We start from the raw sequence: 19,341 nt of genomic DNA on the forward strand, positions 1-19,341 counted from the left end.
CTGTCTCCAGAGCTGTAATGTATTTCTTGTTGGGTGTGAGGTAAACGTATTTCTTCTACCTAAGTATTTCTGTATTGTGACAATTAAAAGTGTGGGTGTAAAAAAATGGTCAATGATGTTATCATTTAAAAACAAGAAAAATTGTGTTACTGTTAAATGCTTGTAAATCGACTAATGTGTGTGAATGTCCGTTTTATATCTTTCGTCTCTCTTTGGTAATGTTTATGTACGTTGTATATATCACATTCTGCTTTTTACTGTATTATGATATAATAATTGTTAGTAGCAATCATATCATTCGAGTTTCAACGAATACATTTTTTTTCAATCTTCATCATTTCTGTAATACGAGTGTTACATTGTGGTATTTTTTTTTGTATGTACCTTTGTACAAGTAAATGTTATATATTTATTTATTTTACGTATTGAAAAATGAATACTAGCTAGTATATTAGAGTGGATTCAGGAAAGCTTGGGAAGATTTGTGTTTTAGTTTTACTTTTTTTTATTTCGACACTTATTTTGTTTATTGTGTTACTTTTAAAGACCTATAAGAATAAAATTTTAGCAAACACAATAATTTGGTAACGCTAAGTCATAAATTACATTTCCATAATCGAATTGTTACAATTGTGGCAAAAACTACTATGTATGTACCATAAAAGTACAACTACGATTGAGTGGCTCTGGCGTCATTGGAATTTCTTAATGCGTGTTGTTTTCAACCGACAAATTAATGTATTTTAGTGTGACTTTACTTCAATAAAACAAATAAAATCAATTAACATTTTATACAATGCCGATCATAATGTATATGTTATGACCTCGATATCTATTGTATATCAAATAATACGTATACTGAATACCAACAGTAATGCATCACTTCCTGTTTTATATCATGTCTTTGCCAGTAGGACCATTCCGACTTGTGACCAAGGATTTCATGCATTTGTTAGTATCTCTTGGTGTTAAAAATGTCTTTTATGAATAAATGTATCTGTAATTATGACCATAATAAGATTCTGACCAATCAGCTGGTTTGTCTGACACCATAAATTTGCAGAATGTTTGAACGTTTGATTCAAAATTTCTATAGCAAACCAGTAAGCAGACGTTCAAAAAAACAGCATTTTTAATATAAATGATGTCTTTTTGAAAAGATAACATATAATACATTTAAGTTAGGGGAATAAAATATGTTTTTTTTTTAAGTTACATTGATAAACGAAATGTTTATGGGAAAAATTTGTGTCGTGGACTACTGTTTCCCCCATAAATGTTTGCGAAGTAATAAAAGGTAAATTGCTTGAAAGGTAGTTGATTAATACATAACCGTGTTACGAGTTACTTTCTTATTTTGCTGTTTTTGTAATTTCCAAATATATTAGCAACTATACCAACACAACGACACATGGGAATTTGAACTATGTTAATCGTATATTGCGGCGAGTATATTGTATATGACTTATAAATATTAAGCTAAAATCTCTTCAATTTTGCTTTGGAAAAATGATGATGTAACAGAAAAAAAAAACCGATTAACTCAATGTTTTTTTTTTTTTTTTTTTTTTTTTTTTAACAAATAGTTTTACAAATGATGAAACAATTATCTTTTTAATCACCATACGAGGTGGTGCGTTTCTTCTGTTACTGAGTATTCGTCGCTTTTAAATATCTAAACATCATAATAGTTACACCTTATTGATTTGTATATCAAATTTTGAACTTATTTTTAAACTTTAAATTCACGACTTCAGTATAATGAAAGGTTGGACCAAAGCCAGGTATTTGTTTGGATTGCAAAATACATATAGGAAGTTGAGGGAAAAATGGAAAAATGGCTGAATTTTCTTTTGTTTTCGTTTAACATTGGTAAGATTTTTTATTTACTTAAAATAACTGTTTGTTTGTTATGATTGTTTCCATACGGTCAATCATCAGAAAAGTTCGATATAAAAAATCCAGATGCCGTTAAGACATTTACTCCTTACGCAGAATGTGTTATCACTTACGGTTGATATAGAAAGAAAGATTTAAAAGGAAAGTTCCTCAACATATATGAAAAAAATAATTCAAGTACGTCCAGGCTTCAATCTCATTATACAAACCCTAAAAACTATAAAAAAAATCTCTCCTCTGTTGCGAAAAAAAAAAAAAAAACATGTTCTGAGAATGTCCGTTCTAATAAAATTGAGAGCATAAACAGACGTCATCATTACAGTTGTCGTCCTTGATGATTGTTGTTATATTTGCGGCTCCATGGACGTTAACCAGTAATTAGATGTTTTTTTTTAGAGTTCTGGAGAAGACATTACTAAGTTGTAAAACTTGTGTCTCATCCATTTGTTTAGTTTCTGAACAATAAAATATGTTTAAACTAAACAGTAATTAGACAATGACTTGAAATGATCATGAAGTTCGTATATATGGCCTCTTATTTTCGAGCTTCATCATGTTTTGTTATATATATTCCATCGGCATGAAGTTGGTCTTGTTTTGGAAGAGGCAGTTAATAAAACGAGGGGTCCTGGAAAGTTATTAGAAAGGCATTTTTTCGTCCATTATGAACTATTGTTAACACTACTGTAACTGTTACGACATAATTAAATATCTTTTTTTTAATTAAAGTCAATAAACTAGTATTGGTCTTCTATACAATCATTGAAGCGACGATGTATCATTGTTTTCTGGGGGATATTATGAAAGAGGGTGTGGGTGGGGGTTTACCAAATACAGAAAAATGGACCAAAAATATAAAGAATAGAGAATAATGAGGTGCTAAAATATAAATAATAGAGAATAATGGACAAAAGGTATAAAGAATAGAGAAAAAAATACCTAAAATATTAAAGAATACAGAAACGAAGGACCCCCAATCTAGACCCTCATATAAGGACATTATGGCAAAGGTTAATAAAACTAGAGGCTCTCAAGAGCCTGTGTCGCTCACCTGACTCTACTTTGGTTTTAGAAATCATGTAAAGATAGATAAAAATCATAACAGATACCAAAATAATGATTGAGGCCAAATTTTGATTAATATTGGTCCCGTTATTTAATAAAATATCCTGGTGGCCATCTTGAACAGTAAATCGGCAACAAAGTAGCAACACTTGGTCAGCACTTCATAAGGAACATTCATGCCATGTTTGGTTTCATTCCATTCAGTGGTACTCTAAAAGAAGACATTTGTATGTATTTCCAATAGGGTCCTATGTAAAACTAAGCCCCCCCCCCTAGCGGCCATCTTGGATGATGGATCGACTGCAAAGTAACAACACTTGGTCTGCAACTCATAAGGAACATTCATGCCATGTTTGGTTCAATTCCATTCAGTGGTTCTCTAAAAGAAGACAATTGTATGTATTTCCCATAGGGTCCTATGTTAAACTAAGTCCCCCGCTGGCGGCCATCTTGGATGATGGATCGGCTGCAAAGTAACAACACTTGGTCAACATCTCATAAGGAACATTCATGCCATGTTTGGTTCCATTCCATTTATTGGTTCTCTAAAAGAAGACATTTTTATGTATTTCCCAAAGGGTCCTATATAAAACTAAGTCCCCCGCTGGCGGCCATCTTGGATGATGGATCGGCTACAAAGTAACAACACTTGGTCAGCATCTCATAAGGAAGATTCATGCCATGTTTGATTTCATTCCATTCAGTGGTTCTCTAAAAGAAGACATTTGTATGTATTTCCCATAGGTCCTTTGTTAAACTAAGTCCCCTGCTGTCGGCCATCTTGGATGATGGACCTACTGCAAAGTAACAACACTTGGTCAGCACCTCATAAGGAACATTCATGCCATGTTTGTTTCATTCCATTCAGTGGTTCTCTAAAAGAAGACATTTGTATGTATTTCCCATAGGGTCCTATGTTAAACTAAGTCCCCCGCTGGTGGCCATCTTGGATGATGGATCGGCTACAAAGTAACAACACTTGGTCAGAACCTCATAAGGAACATTCATGCCATGTTTGGTTTCGTTCCATTCAGTGGTTCTCTAAAAGAAGACATTTGTATGTATTTCCCATAGGGTCCTATGTTAAACTAAGTCCCCCGCTGGCGGCCATCTTGGATGATGGACCGACTGCAAAGTAACAACACTTGGTCAGCATCTCATAAGGAACATTCATGCCATGTTTGGTTCTATTCCATTCAGTGGTTCTCTAAAAGAAGACATTTTTATGTATTTCCCATAGGGTCCTATGTTAAACTAAGTCCCCCGCTGGCTGCCATCTTGGATGATGGATCGGCTACAAAGTAACAACACTTGGTCAGCACCTCATAAGGAACATTCATGCCATGTTTGGTTTCATTCCATTCAGTGGTTCTCTAAAAGAAGACTTTTGTATGTATTTCCCATAGGGTCCTATGTTAAACTAAGTTCCCAGATGGCAGCCATCTTGGATGATGGATCGGCTACAAAGTAACAACACATGGTCAGCACCTTATAAGGAACATTCATGCCATGTTTGGTTTTATTCCATTCAGTGGTTCTCTAAAAGAAGTCATTTGTATGCATTTCCCATAGGGTCCTATGTTAAACTAAGTCCCCCGCTGGCGGCCATCTTGGATGATGGATCGGCTACAAAGTAACAACACTTGGTGAGCACCTCATAAGGAACATTCATGCCATGTTTGGTTTCATTCCATTCAGTGGTTCTCTAAAAGAAGTCATTTGTATGCATTTCCCATAGGGTCCTATGTTAAACTAAGTCCCCCGCTGGCGGCCATCTTGGATGATGGATCGGCTACAAAGTAACAACACTTGGTCAGCACCTCATAAGGAACATTCATGCCATGTTTGGTTTCATTCCATTCAGTGGTTCTCTAGAAGAAGTTCAAAATGTAAAAAGTTAACGCCGACGACGGACGACGCCGGACGACGACGGACGACGGACGACGGACGCCAAGTGATGAGAAAAGCTCACTTGGCCCTTCGGGCCAGGTGAGCTAAAAAGTAACATCACGAAACCTCCCCCCCCCCCCCCCCCACAAAAAAGAAGACTAGAACCCAATATACATTCTTTCAAATAGACAGGTCTCTTTATAATATGTCAAGCTCTAAACGGCCCTAGTATAAAAAGTGGTCAAAATTAAACAGACATCTGTGTGTTTGTTTATTATACATTGGCTAGAGGTATAGGGGGAGGGTTGAGATCTCACCAAACATGTTTAACCCCGCCGCATTTTTGCGCCTGTCCCAAGTCAGGACCCTCTGGCCTTTGTTAGTCTTGTATGTTTTTTTAATTTTAGTTCCTTTATATGTTTTGGAGTTGAGTGTGACGTCCATTTTCACTGAACCAGTACACAATTTTATTTAGGGGCCAGCTTAGGACCACCTCCGGGTGCGGGATTTTCTCGCTGCGTTGAAGACCCTTCGGCTGTTATCTGCTCTTTGGTCGGGTTGTTGTCTCTTTGACATATTCCCCATTTCCATTCTCAATTTTATACTTTATGCTGTCACAGAAATATGTAACTTTACGCTGTCACAGAAATATGTACCTTTACGCTGTCACAGAAATATGTTACTTTATGCTGACACAGAAATATGTAACTTTACGCTGTCACAGAAATATGTAACTTTACGCTGTCACATAAATATGTAACTTTATGCTGAAACAGAAATATGTTACTTTACGCTGTAACAGAAATATGTAACTTTATGCTGTCACATAAATATGTAACTTTATGCTGAAACAGAAATATGTTACTTTACGCTGTAACAGAAATATGTAACTTTATGCTGTCACATAAATATGTTACTTTATGCTGAAACAGAAATATGTTACTTTACGCTGAAACAGAAATATGTAACTTTATGCTGTCACATAAATATGTAACTTTATGCTGAAACAGAAATATGTTACTTTACGCTGTAACAGAAATATGTAACTTCATGCTGTCACATAAAATATGTTACTTTATGCTGAAACAGAAATATGTTACTTTACGCTGTAACAGAAATATGTAACTTTATGCTGTCACATAAATATGTTACTTTATGCTGAAACAGAAATATGTTACTTTACACTGTAACAGAAATATGTAACTTTATGCTGTCACATAAATATGTTACTTTATGCTGAAACAGAAATATGTTACTTTACGCTGTAACAGAAATATGTAACTTTATGCTGTCACATAAATATGTTACTTTATGCTGAAACAGAAATATGTTACTTTACGCTGTAACAGAAATATGTAACTTTATGCTGTCACATAAATATGTAACTTTATGCTGAAACAGAAATATGTTACTTTACGCTGTAACAGAAATATGTAACTTTATGCTGTCACATAAATATGTTACTTTATGCTGAAACAGAAATATGTTACTTTACGCTGTAACAGAAATATGTAACTTTATGCTGTCACATAAATATGTTACTTTATGCTGAAACAGAAATATGTTACTTTACGCTGTAACAGAAATATGTAATTTATGCTGTGGTGGCCTTCGGCTGTTGTCTGCTCTTTAGTCGGGATGTTGTCTCTTTGACATATTCCCCATTTCCATTCTCAATTTTATCATCAAAGATTTACCACCAACACCAAAATCTTTATAAAAAAAAGGACACAAGACAATCATGGACAAAAATCTGAATACTGAAGATGTTGAGCATGCTCTAACTTTATAAATGTCTAGATAGAAACGTTTTTGACTGTGTGTATATACTCTCCAATAGGAGGTTACTAAATTAGATATCTAAGGGAAAATGTATTTTCGATTTTTTAATCATCTCCTCCTTATCAAGAGGAAAATATTTTCAATATTTATACAATGAAACCGCCAAAACAGTGTTGTTATTGTTGTTTTTCATCACAAACTCACAGGTCTTTAACACGGAGCAAAGATTCACACATTACCTCAAGTTCACGGTTTGAGCGCTATCACGTTACTTGACTGACATCTGTGCATTGGAGAAAAGTACAAAAAAGGGATAACAAGGATCGTTATAAATATTGAACAGTACAACACACCACATCATAAGAGCACTACACTTATCTGATAGTTTTACCACACATATCTTCTAGCGCAGAACACTTCGATGGTTCATCTCATATTTTTTACCAATTAGTGCCACACTGAAATCTAAAACTGAGGGTAGTAATCATCCCACTTCGGTCGGTTCCGTAAGAAGGGCAATGGAATCACACGAGCTTTTCTGATTGGTTACGTGGTAAATCAAATCATCCAGTTTTGAAATGCACATTTGATTTCTTATTTCAGGATCTGTTCTGTCCGATTGTTGTGGCAAGTATTCCTATCGATATTCCTACTTCTATTGCGCCTACTGTGATGGATATTGTTATGGATCATCAAGCAATGAGTACTGTGATTCCTATTACAGCAACTACTACTACTACTACTCGTATTACAGCTATGCTGCTATCGGTCCATTGTGAGTATGATTAGACCATTAACAAATCAGCAATGGGTATGGCATTGTCAACGTTTGTTTTCTTTATAAACAATGTTATAATATATGTTCCTGTTGGAACATATATTCAAAACCCTTTATTCGATTAGTAATTAGTAGCAAATACTGTACATGTATATGTTACAGTGAATTTGTATAATCAGTGATTATGTAGAATCCCTAAAATGTTCAGGGATTATGTAGAATCACTGGTTAGTTTAGGGATTATATATAATCACTAAAATTTTCAGGGATTATGTATAATCACTAGAAAAAATGTCAGGGATTATACAGAATAACTGAAATGAAGAATTAGTTTCATTTATATAGAAAATGGATAAAAGTTAAATAATTCATTCTTAAAATCATATTAAAACATCATTATAAACATATAGATTGTAAAATGTAAAGCACAATATGTTAAAATGATAACCTTGAATACATTAAAATGTTATGCACAACATATCAAAATGTTAGGAACAATATACGAAATTATTAAGCATATAATATTAAAATATTAAGCACAATATTTTAAAAAACAAACATTACATTCACTCTGTGGTTAAAGTTTAAAAAAAAATAATAACTTTCTTAAACTATCCTGGATTTGTACCAAACTTGGACAGAAACTTGTTTATGATCAAAAGCTAGTATCTAGAAAGAAATTTAAAAACAAATTATTTCCTGTTTATCCGTACATTACTTATAAATGGACTTATTTTTTTTTCCAGCTAACATTACATTCAGTCTGCAGTTAAAGTTTTTAAAACATTTTTTAGATACATAAACCGTTTCAGTAACTGTTAAATAAATCTATCATGTGCATTTTCCTATCACACTGAAAACATAGACAACAGCAAAAGTAGGCGAGACACTGGGTTCCGCGGAACCCTTACGAATTTGTCTATACATTTAGTTGCGTCAGTTCTCTCAGTTTGAATTTCTTGTTCATTTGAACACAAAATGCACTAAGAGGTTTCATAAGGGAGCTACCATTTGATTTTTATGGGGGGGTGGGGGGGGTGGGGGGGTGGGGGTAGGATGAAATTTGAAAAAAATAGGCAGGACAGGAGTTTTGAGTAAAAAAAAAGGCAGGATGAGACACTTTGCAAAAAAAAAAAAGGCAGGATAAACTAATAAAAAAAAGGCAGGACCGAATAGAGTAAAAAATAAAAAGGCAGGACTGAATAGATGAAAAAATAAATAGGCAGGACAAAATTTTTCATCCTAGCCACCCCCCCCCCCCCCCCCCCCCCCCATGAAAATCAAATGGTAGCTCCCTAACCTTCTTCGCCATTTGTTTTACTACAAATAAAATGCACTGTGGATTTACAGTTTGAACATTTTTTGTCATATAAATGATCTTGGTAAACCATGATGAACTTGAAATTAAATAGATTGCATATCATCGTCAGATATTTAAGTTTTGTTATTTTTTTAGATCCATGCCCACCAGCCCCAATCTTATGTTAATGTATAAGGATGTAAAGAGAGTAATCTATATGAAATATAAGAGATGGTAGGAGGCTTTAAACAATTTAAATACTTACTGTTCACTTAAACTTTCAAGGAATAAGAAAACACAAACGACAAATTATCTTTATTTAATTTTTATCAAACACAGGATCTTTGAATTATTGATAATCCCTGAAATCATATTAGGGAATTTGTAGAATAATTATATAAATGTTCAGTGATTATGTAAAATCACTGGTCATTTTCAGGGATTATATATAATCACTAATGATTTTGGTGATTCTACATAATCCCTGAAAAATCAGGGATTCTACATAATCCCTGATTATACAAATTCACTGTAACATATATATCTTCCAATCAAAGCTTAAACTATAAAGTAACTTCTATTCCATAAATTTACCATTCCCAATGAGACAGCAATCCACAAAGACACAAGAACGGGGATTTAAACAGCAACAGGTCACAGTGCAGCCTTCAATGATGACAAAACCTTTACCACAAGGTCACTATAAAAGGGTTCTGATTAACAGAAAGTGAAGGAACAAGTTATTAGTGTTAACATGTTTTATAAAACACACATAACTGAAAAAACATCAAGCAAAGAAACATGTCATACAAAAAGACGTTTTTGTTTAATCATAAAATCGTTCTTATTCAATTAGTTTAACAATATTTTATTCAATGAATATGGTCATGCTAAATAAGATGATACATTGCAAACAGTTGGATCCAGTGACTATTAAGCAATTATAATAGTCTCTTTACGGGAAAGACTGACAGCGAACATTCACGTACTTTCTGTATCGTTGGAATTGACACGTCCCCCGAGACTTCAGAATGATGGTTTTTCTTGAAATTGCGTTGACCATATTTTCATTTGTGATATACAGTCGCTGACCGTACATCGCATTGTATATAACGTTAACAATGCGTTTCCGAAGAGTCTATTTATGTCGTCAATAAAGAACATGGGTTCGCAGAATTTTTACGTAGTCCGCTTCAAATTCAAAAATGATTGCCTACCTAAATGTTTTATTTGAAACAGTTGTAAAATTTGCAGTATATAGAGAATAAACATACTTAGTCTCAAAATATATACCAATTTCTTTCTCATGTTCTGTATAATAATTGGTTACATATATGTTGAAGCATAGTCTAGTCTTTTGGGTTTTTATTTTGTCTTTTTGCATCGCAGAAATGCCATGCCAAAGGGCAGACATCGACATCTCTTAAATCTACTGATATGAGTATTCAAAGTTAATCAATTTCAGTGCCATGATGTTTAATAGATATAAGAAGATGTAGTATGAGTGCTAATGAGACAACTCTCCATCCAAGTCAAAATTTATAAAAGTAAACCATTATAGGTCAAAGTACGGTCTTCAACAAGGAGCCTTGGCTCACACCGAACAGCAAGCTATAAAGGACCCCAAAAATTACTAGTGTAAAACCATTCAAACGGGAAAACCAACGGTCTAATCTATAAAACGCTGGTTCACACGAAAGATCAGCGTTCTGCAGAATATATTGATTTATGTCCGACCGTGCAAGACCCTCATGGGTAGTCGAGGTCGTTAACAACCACCCTCGTCATTGATTTATTGTTATATGTCTTTTTCTCAACTGTCAAAACTTGAACTTTGTCAGGATTTGCCTGCATTTTATTTATTTTGAAGTATTCAATAACTTTTAAGGATTCTGATTCTGATTCTAAAGTGGAATATAAAATATCATACATAGTCACGGTTGCAATAAGATAACGGTTTGTCGTCTGCATAATTGTACAAAAAAAATCATTTTTAATAATTTGAATATATCATTGATAAGCACATTCAACAGTAATGTACCCAGGATAGATCCCTGAGGCACTCCCTTGTGAATTTCAGCTGCTAAGAATACTATTTATTTTGATTTACTGTTTCCTGCTTGACAGATAGGAGTTAAAAAATGAAAGTCAATGACAAGAAATACCATATGCTTATAATTTATCAATCAAAATTTAATGGGATATGCATCTTTTGTTTAATACTTCACGCCAATCTCCTAGAACATGTAGAAGTCTTCACTGTGTAGTTTGACATCCGTACAAAATAAGGAAACGTGGTATGATTGCCAATGAGACAAATATCTACATAGTCCATTTGACGCGGATTTCTTAAGCAACTAAACACTTGAAGTCTTCTAAACGCACAAAGAACGGGATGAATTATCTTTAAAAAATCGTTAGTGCTCCCTTCATTGGGTGTTTGTTTGTTTGCTTTGCCGAATTTAGTTCATTGTTTTTGTTCTATTTTAGTATTTTATAACAACAGACATGTGTTTATTCCTAGCTCAATTTTCATAGATTGCAGTAAAGTTTACGATATTTCCTTTTAATTTTCAGTTCTATTGGAGCTTTCGTAGGACTAATAATAGGATCAATTATCTTCTTGGTATTTATAATTGGTGTCATTGTGGCAATCTGTGCTTCCTGTACAAAGTCAGCTGGACAAAGAGGAAGGGTCGTGCATCCAAACAATGGAATAGCAGTGATACATTCCAATACAAATAGTACGTATATAGATAATATTGTGTTCCACGTAAATATTCTCATTATTTACACAACAAGGGAAAATTAGTGTCTGATTAAACGGAAAGGTGTGCTCTTGTACTTCCACCATTACGTCTGAATGACGTATAATAACACCGATAAGGGTCTGGATGGGGTTTACAAAATAGAGAATAAAATAAAAAGTGCAGAATAAAGACTAAAAAATATAGAGAAAAATGGTCTACAAATTAAAGAATAAAGAAATGAAGGACCCCCATCCAGACCCTCTATAATAATCAGAAGAAAGACCGATAACAACATGGAACATAGAATAAGGAAGAACAGACAAACGACACGGAACAGAGAATAAGGAAGAACGGACAAACAACACGGAACACGGAATAAGGAAAAACAGACAAACAACACGGAACACGGAATAAGGAAGAACAGACAAACAACACGGAACATAGAATAAGGAAGAACAGACAAACAATACGGAACACAGAATAAGGAAGAACGGACAAACAACACGGAACACAGAATAAGGAAGAATAGACAAACAACATGGAACATAGAATAAGGAAGAACAGACAAACGACACGGAACACAGAATAAGGAAGAACAGACAAACAACACGGAACACAGAATAAGGAAGAACAGACAAACAACATGGAACACAGAATAAGGAAGAACAGACAAACAACACGGAACACAGAATAAAGAAGAACAGACAAACAACACGGAACACAGAATAAGGAACAACAAACAAACAACACGGAACACAGAATAAGGAAGAACGGACCAACAACACGGAACACATAATAAGGAAGAACAGACAAACAACACGGAACACAGAATTAGGAAGAACAGATAAGTCAGGAATCTGATGTTCAGTAGTTGTCGTTTGTTGATGTGGTTCATAAGTGTTTCTCGTTTCTCGTTTTTTATATAGATTAGACCGTTGGTTTTCCCGTTTGAATGGTTATACACTAGTAATTTTTTGGGGCCCTTTATAGCTTACTGTTCGGTGTGAGCCAAGGCTCCGTGTTGAAGACCGTACTGTGACCTATAATGGTTTACTTTTATAAATTTTGACTTGGATGGAGAGTTGTCTCATTGGCTCTCATACCACATCTTCTTATATCTATAAACAACACGGAACACAGAATAAGGAAGAACAGACAAACAACATGGAACACAGAATAAGGAAGAACAGGCAAACAACATAGAACACAGAATAAGGAAAAACAGACACACAACACGGAACACAGAATAAGGAAGAACAGACACACAACACGGAACACAGAATAAGGAGGAACAGACAAACAACACGGAACACAGAATAAGGAAGAACAGACAAACAACACGGAACACAGAATTAGGAAGAACAGATAAGTCAGGAATCTGATGTTCAGTAGTTGTCGTTTGTTGATGTGGTTCATAAGTGTTTCTCGTTTCTCGTTTTTTATAAAGATTAGACCGTTGGTTTTCCCGTTTGAATGGTTATACACTAGTAATTTTTTTGGCCCTTTATAGCTAACTGTTCGGTGTGAGCCAAGGCTCCGTGTTGAAGACCGTACTGTGACCTATAATGGTTTACTTTTATAAATTTTGACTTGGATGGAGAGTTGTCTCATTGGCTCTCATACCACATCTTCTTATATCTATAAACAACACGGAACACAGAATAAGGAAGAACAGACAAACAACACGGAACCGGAATAAGGAAGAACAGACACACAACACGGAACACAGAATAAGAAGAACAGACACACAACACGGAACACAGAATAAGGAAGAACAGACACACAACACGGAACACAGAGTAAGGAAGAACAGACAAACAACACGGAACACAGAATAAGGAAGAACAGACACACAACACGGAACACAGAATAAGGAAGAACAGACACACAACAATGAACACAGAGTAAGGAAGAACAGACAAACAACACGGAACACAGAATAAGGAAGAACAGACAAACAACACGGAACACAGAATAAGGAAGAACGGACACACAACACGGAACACAGAATAAGGAAGAACAGACAAACAACACGGAACACAGAATAAGGAAGAATGGACAAACAACATGGAACATAGAATAAGGAAGAACAGACAAACGACATGGAACATAGAATAAGGAAGAACAGACAAACGACACGGAACACAGAATAAGGAAGAACAGACAAACGACACGGAACACAGAATAAGGAAGAACAGACAAACAACATGGAACACAGAATAAGGAAGAACGGACCAACAACACGGAACACAGAATAAAGAAGAACAGACAAGAAACATGGAACACAGAATAAGGAAGAACAGACAAACAACATAGAACACAGAATAAAGAAATCAAGACAAACAACACGGAAAACGGAATAAGGAAAAACAGACAAACAACATGGAACACAGAAGAAGGAAGAACATACAAACAACACGGAACACAGAATAAGGAAGAGCAGACAACGACATGGAACATAGAATAAGGACGAACAGACAAACAACACGGAACACAGAATAAGGAAGAACAGACAAACAACATGGAACACAGAATAAGGAATAACAGACAAACGACACGGAACACAGAATACGGAAAAACAGACCAACAACATGGAACACAGAATAAGGAAGAACAGACACACAACACGGAACACAGAATAAGAAAGAACAGACACACAACACGGAACACAGAATAAGGAAGAACAGACACACAACACGGAACACAGAATAAGGAAGAACAGACACACAACACGGAACACAGAATAAGGAGGAACAGACAAACAACACGGAACACAGAATAAGGAAGAACAGACACACAACACGGAACACAGAATAAGGAGGAACAGACAAACAACACGGAACACAGAATAAGGAAGAACAGACAAACAACACGGAACACAGAATTAGGAAGAACAGATAAGTCAGGAATCTGATGTTCAGTAGTTGTCGTTTGTTGATGTGGTTCATAAGTGTTTCTCGTTTCTCGTTTTTTATATAGATTAGACCGTTGGTTTTCCCGTTTGAATGGTTATACGCTAGTAATTTTTTGGGGCCCTTTATAGCTTACTGTTCGGTGTGAGCCAAGGCTCCGTGTTGAAGACCGTACTGTGACCTATAATGGTTTACTTTTATAAATTTTGACTTGGATAGAGAGTTGTCTCATTGGCTCTCATACCACATCTTCTTATATCTATAAACAACACGGAACACAGAAAAAGGAAGAACAGACAAACAACACGGAACACAGAATAAGGAAGAACAGACACACAACACGGAACACAGAATAAGAAGAACAGACACACAACACGGAACAAAGAATAAGGAAGAACAGACACACAACACGGAACACAGAGTAAGGAAGAACAGACAAACAACACGGAACACAGAATAAGGAAGAACAGACAAACAACACGGAACACAGAATAAGGAAGAACAGACACACAACACGGAACACAGAGTAAGGAAGAACAGACAAACAACACGGAACACAGAATAAGGAAGAACAGACACACAAGACGGAACACAGAATAAGGAAGAACAGACAAACAACACGGAACACAGAATAAGGAAGAACAGACACACAACACGGAACACAGAATAAGGAAGAACAGACACACAACACGAAACACAGAATAAGGAGGAACAGACAAACAACACGGAACACAGAATAAGGAGGAACAGACAAACAACACGGAACACAGAATAAGGAAGAACAGACACACAAAACGGAACACAGAATAAGGAAGAACAGACACACAACACGGAACACAGAATAAGGAAGAACAGACACACAACACGGAACACAGAATAAGGAAGAACAGACACACAACACCAACAGACAAAGAACACGGAACACAGAATAAGGAAGAACAGACAAACAATATGTTCTTTCGTCGAATTTCCAACATTTACTGAAATGTTACTGTAAACTTTAAAAGAGGGGCGAAAGATACCAGAGGGACATTCAAACTCATAAATCGAAAAAAAAACTGACAACGCCATGGCTAAAAAAGAAAAAGACAAACAGACAACCAATAGTACACAAAACACAACATAGAAGACTAAATACTAAGCAACACGAACCCCACCAAAATCTAGGGGTGATCTCAGGTGCTCCGGAAGGGTAAGCATATCCTGCTCCACATGTGGCACCCGTCGTATTGCTCATGTTAGTACAAACCCGGTAAATAGTCTAATTCGGTAGGTCACATTCGTGAAAAGGGAACGGGATTGTAGTTACGACATTAGGAACATATCCGCTATCTACTGTGAAACGGATATTCCATAACGGTCAACCAACTCGTGATGGCGTCCGTAAAATTTACGAAGGGATGATTTCAACTTCACCATTTGGAACTCTTAGTTTAATAGCATCCTTGTGAGCAGCAACCCTCTATCGAGGAAATCATGATAGGAAATACAAGCCCGGGAATATCGTATCAATTGGGAGATATATACCCCGTATGCAGACGCTGCGGGAATGTTGCTACATAGAAATGGAAAGTTCACAATTGGGAAGCTGAAATCATCTCTTTTGTCGTAAAGTTTTGTTTTCAACCGACAGCACATATTTAATGTATTCCAATATGAACGCTTATATGCGTTAATCATAAAAATTGGTAGATGTGGTATGATTGCCAATGAAACAACTCTCCACCAGAGATCAAATGACAGTCTGCATGGAGTTAATCCCTTCTGAGCTGCTCAATTGAGACTATTTGGATGGAATCGTAACCCTGAGAGTAGGTTATGTTATCGCGACTCAAGGGAAGCTTGTCGGAGGTACATGAAACATTAATTTGAGTCATGTGTTATCTCTGAAAGAGTACGAAGTCCCTATTATTTTCATGGTACTTTCGATATTCAGATTTACAAATCTGGGGGTCTTATTCTTTAGATTAAATGACAGACTCCGTTAGTAGGGTAATGCGCAAGTGCAAATGTTGTTAAAGAAGTAAACGTTTTGGAGTGACTATAGTATATTGTTTTTGTATCGATTTTCTTACTGTTATTAAGGGCTTCGCAAGACCTCATATAATAAGTATCTCTGAGTCCTACAAAAATTAAAAAAATCAAAAAAGAAATGGAATTCCATAATAAACGGTTGTTACTATGTTGATTTTTTTTTTCAGTTGCTGGACAACATATGTACGCCACACCGAGTGCCCCACCACCTTACACGTTTTCCCATGGAGGCTATGGAATGGGATATCATACTTCATCTGTATTAATGCCGCCACCTCCACCAAGTTATGCTGTTTTGGATCAGACAAGACCGCCACCGCCACCTACCTATTCATCTTTAAATTCACCAATCCCGCCACCAACGTTACCACCAATACAACATAGAAACAATTAATTTGTTACTTTCTGTTTCCCTGACAACAGTAACATGATAATATTACCACCATTGGTGCCAATTAACTTGGTTTGTCGAACATAGCTACCAATATTACATTCTTGTATATTCAGTGTCATCGGCATGAACTTGTTTGTCGATCATAGCTACCAACACCACATTCTTGTAAATTTTTATAATTGTACATTTGAAATGTGGTCGAACATAGCTACCAGCACCTCATTCTTGTAAATTCAGTGTCCCTCGGCCATGAACATGGTTTGTCGAACATAGATACCAACACCTCATTCTTGTCAATTCAGTGTCCTTCGGCCATGAACATGGTTTGTCGAACATAGCTACCAACACCTCATTATTTCAAATTCAGTGTCATCGGCCATGAACTTTGTTTGTCGAACATAGCTACCAACACCTCATTCTTGTAAATTCAGTGTCCCTCGGCCATGAACATGGTTTGTCGAACATAGCTTCCAACACCTCATTATTTCAAATTCAGTGTCATTGGTCAACTTGGTTTGTCGAACATAGCTACCATCACCTCATTCTTGTATATTCAGTGTCAGCTTTCTGCTGAACCATTTTTTGTACAATTGTTATATGCCATCAACCCTACAGACTATATTTGTACATTTGAAACGTGGCCCATAATTTGCATGAAATAGTAGCAACTGAACATTAAGCAAGCAACAATCAAGCAATACATTTGAAAAGATAAACTAACTAGTGTCAATCTCACAGCAAATAAACAAACTAGTGTCAATCTCACAGCAGATAAACGAACTAGTGTCAATCTCACAGCAAACAAACTAACTAGTGTAAATCTCACAGCAAATAAACGAACTACTGTCAATCTCACAGCAAATAAACGAACTACTGTCAATCTCACAGCAGATAAACTTTTAGTGTCAATCTCACAGCAGATAAACTAACTAGTGTCAATCTCACAGCAATTAAACTAACTAGTGTCAATCTCACAGCAATTAAACTAACTAGTGTCAATCTCACAGCAAATAAACTAACTAGTGTCAATCTCACAGCAACTAAACTAACTAGTGTCAATCTCACAGCAAGTAAACTAACTAGTGTCAATCTCACTGCAGATACACTAACTAGTGTCAATTTCACAGCAGATAGTAACATCGACCGTTTACTAAAAAGAGAAGATATTTTATATACAGTGAAAACGATATAGTTTACTTTATAATATTCATTTTTCCGTATCCTGAGCCTTTTTCTCAATCCAAACACCTCACATCCTCAGTATCCAGTTTGTCTAAGTAGTCGAACTACTGTATCACTAGACTGTCAACACTGAGGTTGAGTCAAATCCCTCACGTGACAGGTGACATCGACTCCAAATTTTAATTGAATAGGATTTTCAGTTTTCCTACCGAAGGACGGCTCTCCGACTTCCTCCACCAATAAAAACAAAATAGCACAATAGTGCTGAAAGTGGTGTTAAACATCAATCAATCAATCAATCAATCCACAGTATCGTAATCAAAGCAGTCATTTCTCCATCTTTTATTCATAGTGTGATAAAAATATTATGTATTAGTTCTATGTTACGTTTTGATAAAAGTGTGCATTGTATACATACAGTATTAAAGTTTTGAAGTTTTTATATTTACGTTTGTTTTCTTATTGTTTGCTTATACAACTGCATACCAAATATCATTGACCTACCACTAGTGGTTCCCCATAAATTGACCTAATCACAAACTAATACATGTAAACTATGGAAAAGTTTCAAAGTCAATAGACCTTGACTGAGGTGGGGCCAAATAATCTCCATGGTGATGAGATGTGCCAATGCTAATACAACTGCATACCAAATATCATTGACCTACCACTAGTGGTTCACCATGAACTAGACCTTTCATTGTGTGTTAATTTACTTTTTTTGATTGAGTTAAGCCTTCCTATTGATATTTTATAATGTGTCTTTCTATGTTGTGATGTTATACTATTGTTTCAGAAAAGGGAGACGGTTTGGTACCAATAAAACGTTTAATCCCGCTACAAATGTTTGCACCTGTCCTAAGTCAGGAATCTGATGTACAGTAGTTGTCGTCTGTTTATGTAGTTCATACGTGTTTCTCTTTTTTATAAAGATTAGACCGTTGCATGTTTTCCCGTTTGAATGGTTTTACACTTGTAATTTTTGGTGCCCTTTATAGCTTGCTGTTCGGTGTGAGCCAATGCTCCGTGTTGAAGGCCGTACCTTGACTTATAATGGTTTACTTTTATAAATTGTTACTTGGATGGAGAGTTGTCTCATTGGCACTCATACCACATCTTCCTATATCTACTAATCACAAACTAATACATTGTTGACGCCGCCGACGCCGGAAACAGCATACCTATGTCTCGCTTTTTGACTCAGTCAAAGCGAGACAAAAATGTTATGTATTGGTTTTGTTTTACGTTTTGATAATAGTGTGCATTGTTAGAATTCTAACGACGAGGGGGGTTTTTAACGACCTTGACTACCCATGAGGGTCTTGCAAGGGCGGGCAAAAACATTCAGTATTAAA

The 19,341-nt window shown here is 35.7% G+C and overlaps 1 protein-coding gene across 1 annotated transcript; it reads left to right on the top strand.

The window, feature by feature from the left end:
- The first annotated feature begins 1,730 nt into the window (after positions 1 to 1,730).
- LOC127705250 (cysteine and tyrosine-rich protein 1-like) lies at positions 1,731 to 18,428 on the top strand. Its single transcript, XM_052209595.1, has 4 exons — positions 1,731 to 1,872; positions 7,240 to 7,411; positions 11,292 to 11,458; positions 16,578 to 18,428. The coding sequence occupies exons 1-4, from the start codon at positions 1,830 to 1,832 to the stop codon at positions 16,802 to 16,804; spliced, it is 609 nt and encodes a 202-aa protein (XP_052065555.1). The 5' UTR covers positions 1,731 to 1,829; the 3' UTR covers positions 16,805 to 18,428.
- Positions 18,429 to 19,341: the final 913 nt, after the last annotated feature.

Source organism: Mytilus californianus, unplaced genomic scaffold (genome assembly GCF_021869535.1).
Source record: "Mytilus californianus isolate M0D057914Y unplaced genomic scaffold, xbMytCali1.0.p SCAF_6, whole genome shotgun sequence".
Lineage (NCBI taxonomy): Eukaryota > Metazoa > Mollusca > Bivalvia > Mytilida > Mytilidae > Mytilus > Mytilus californianus.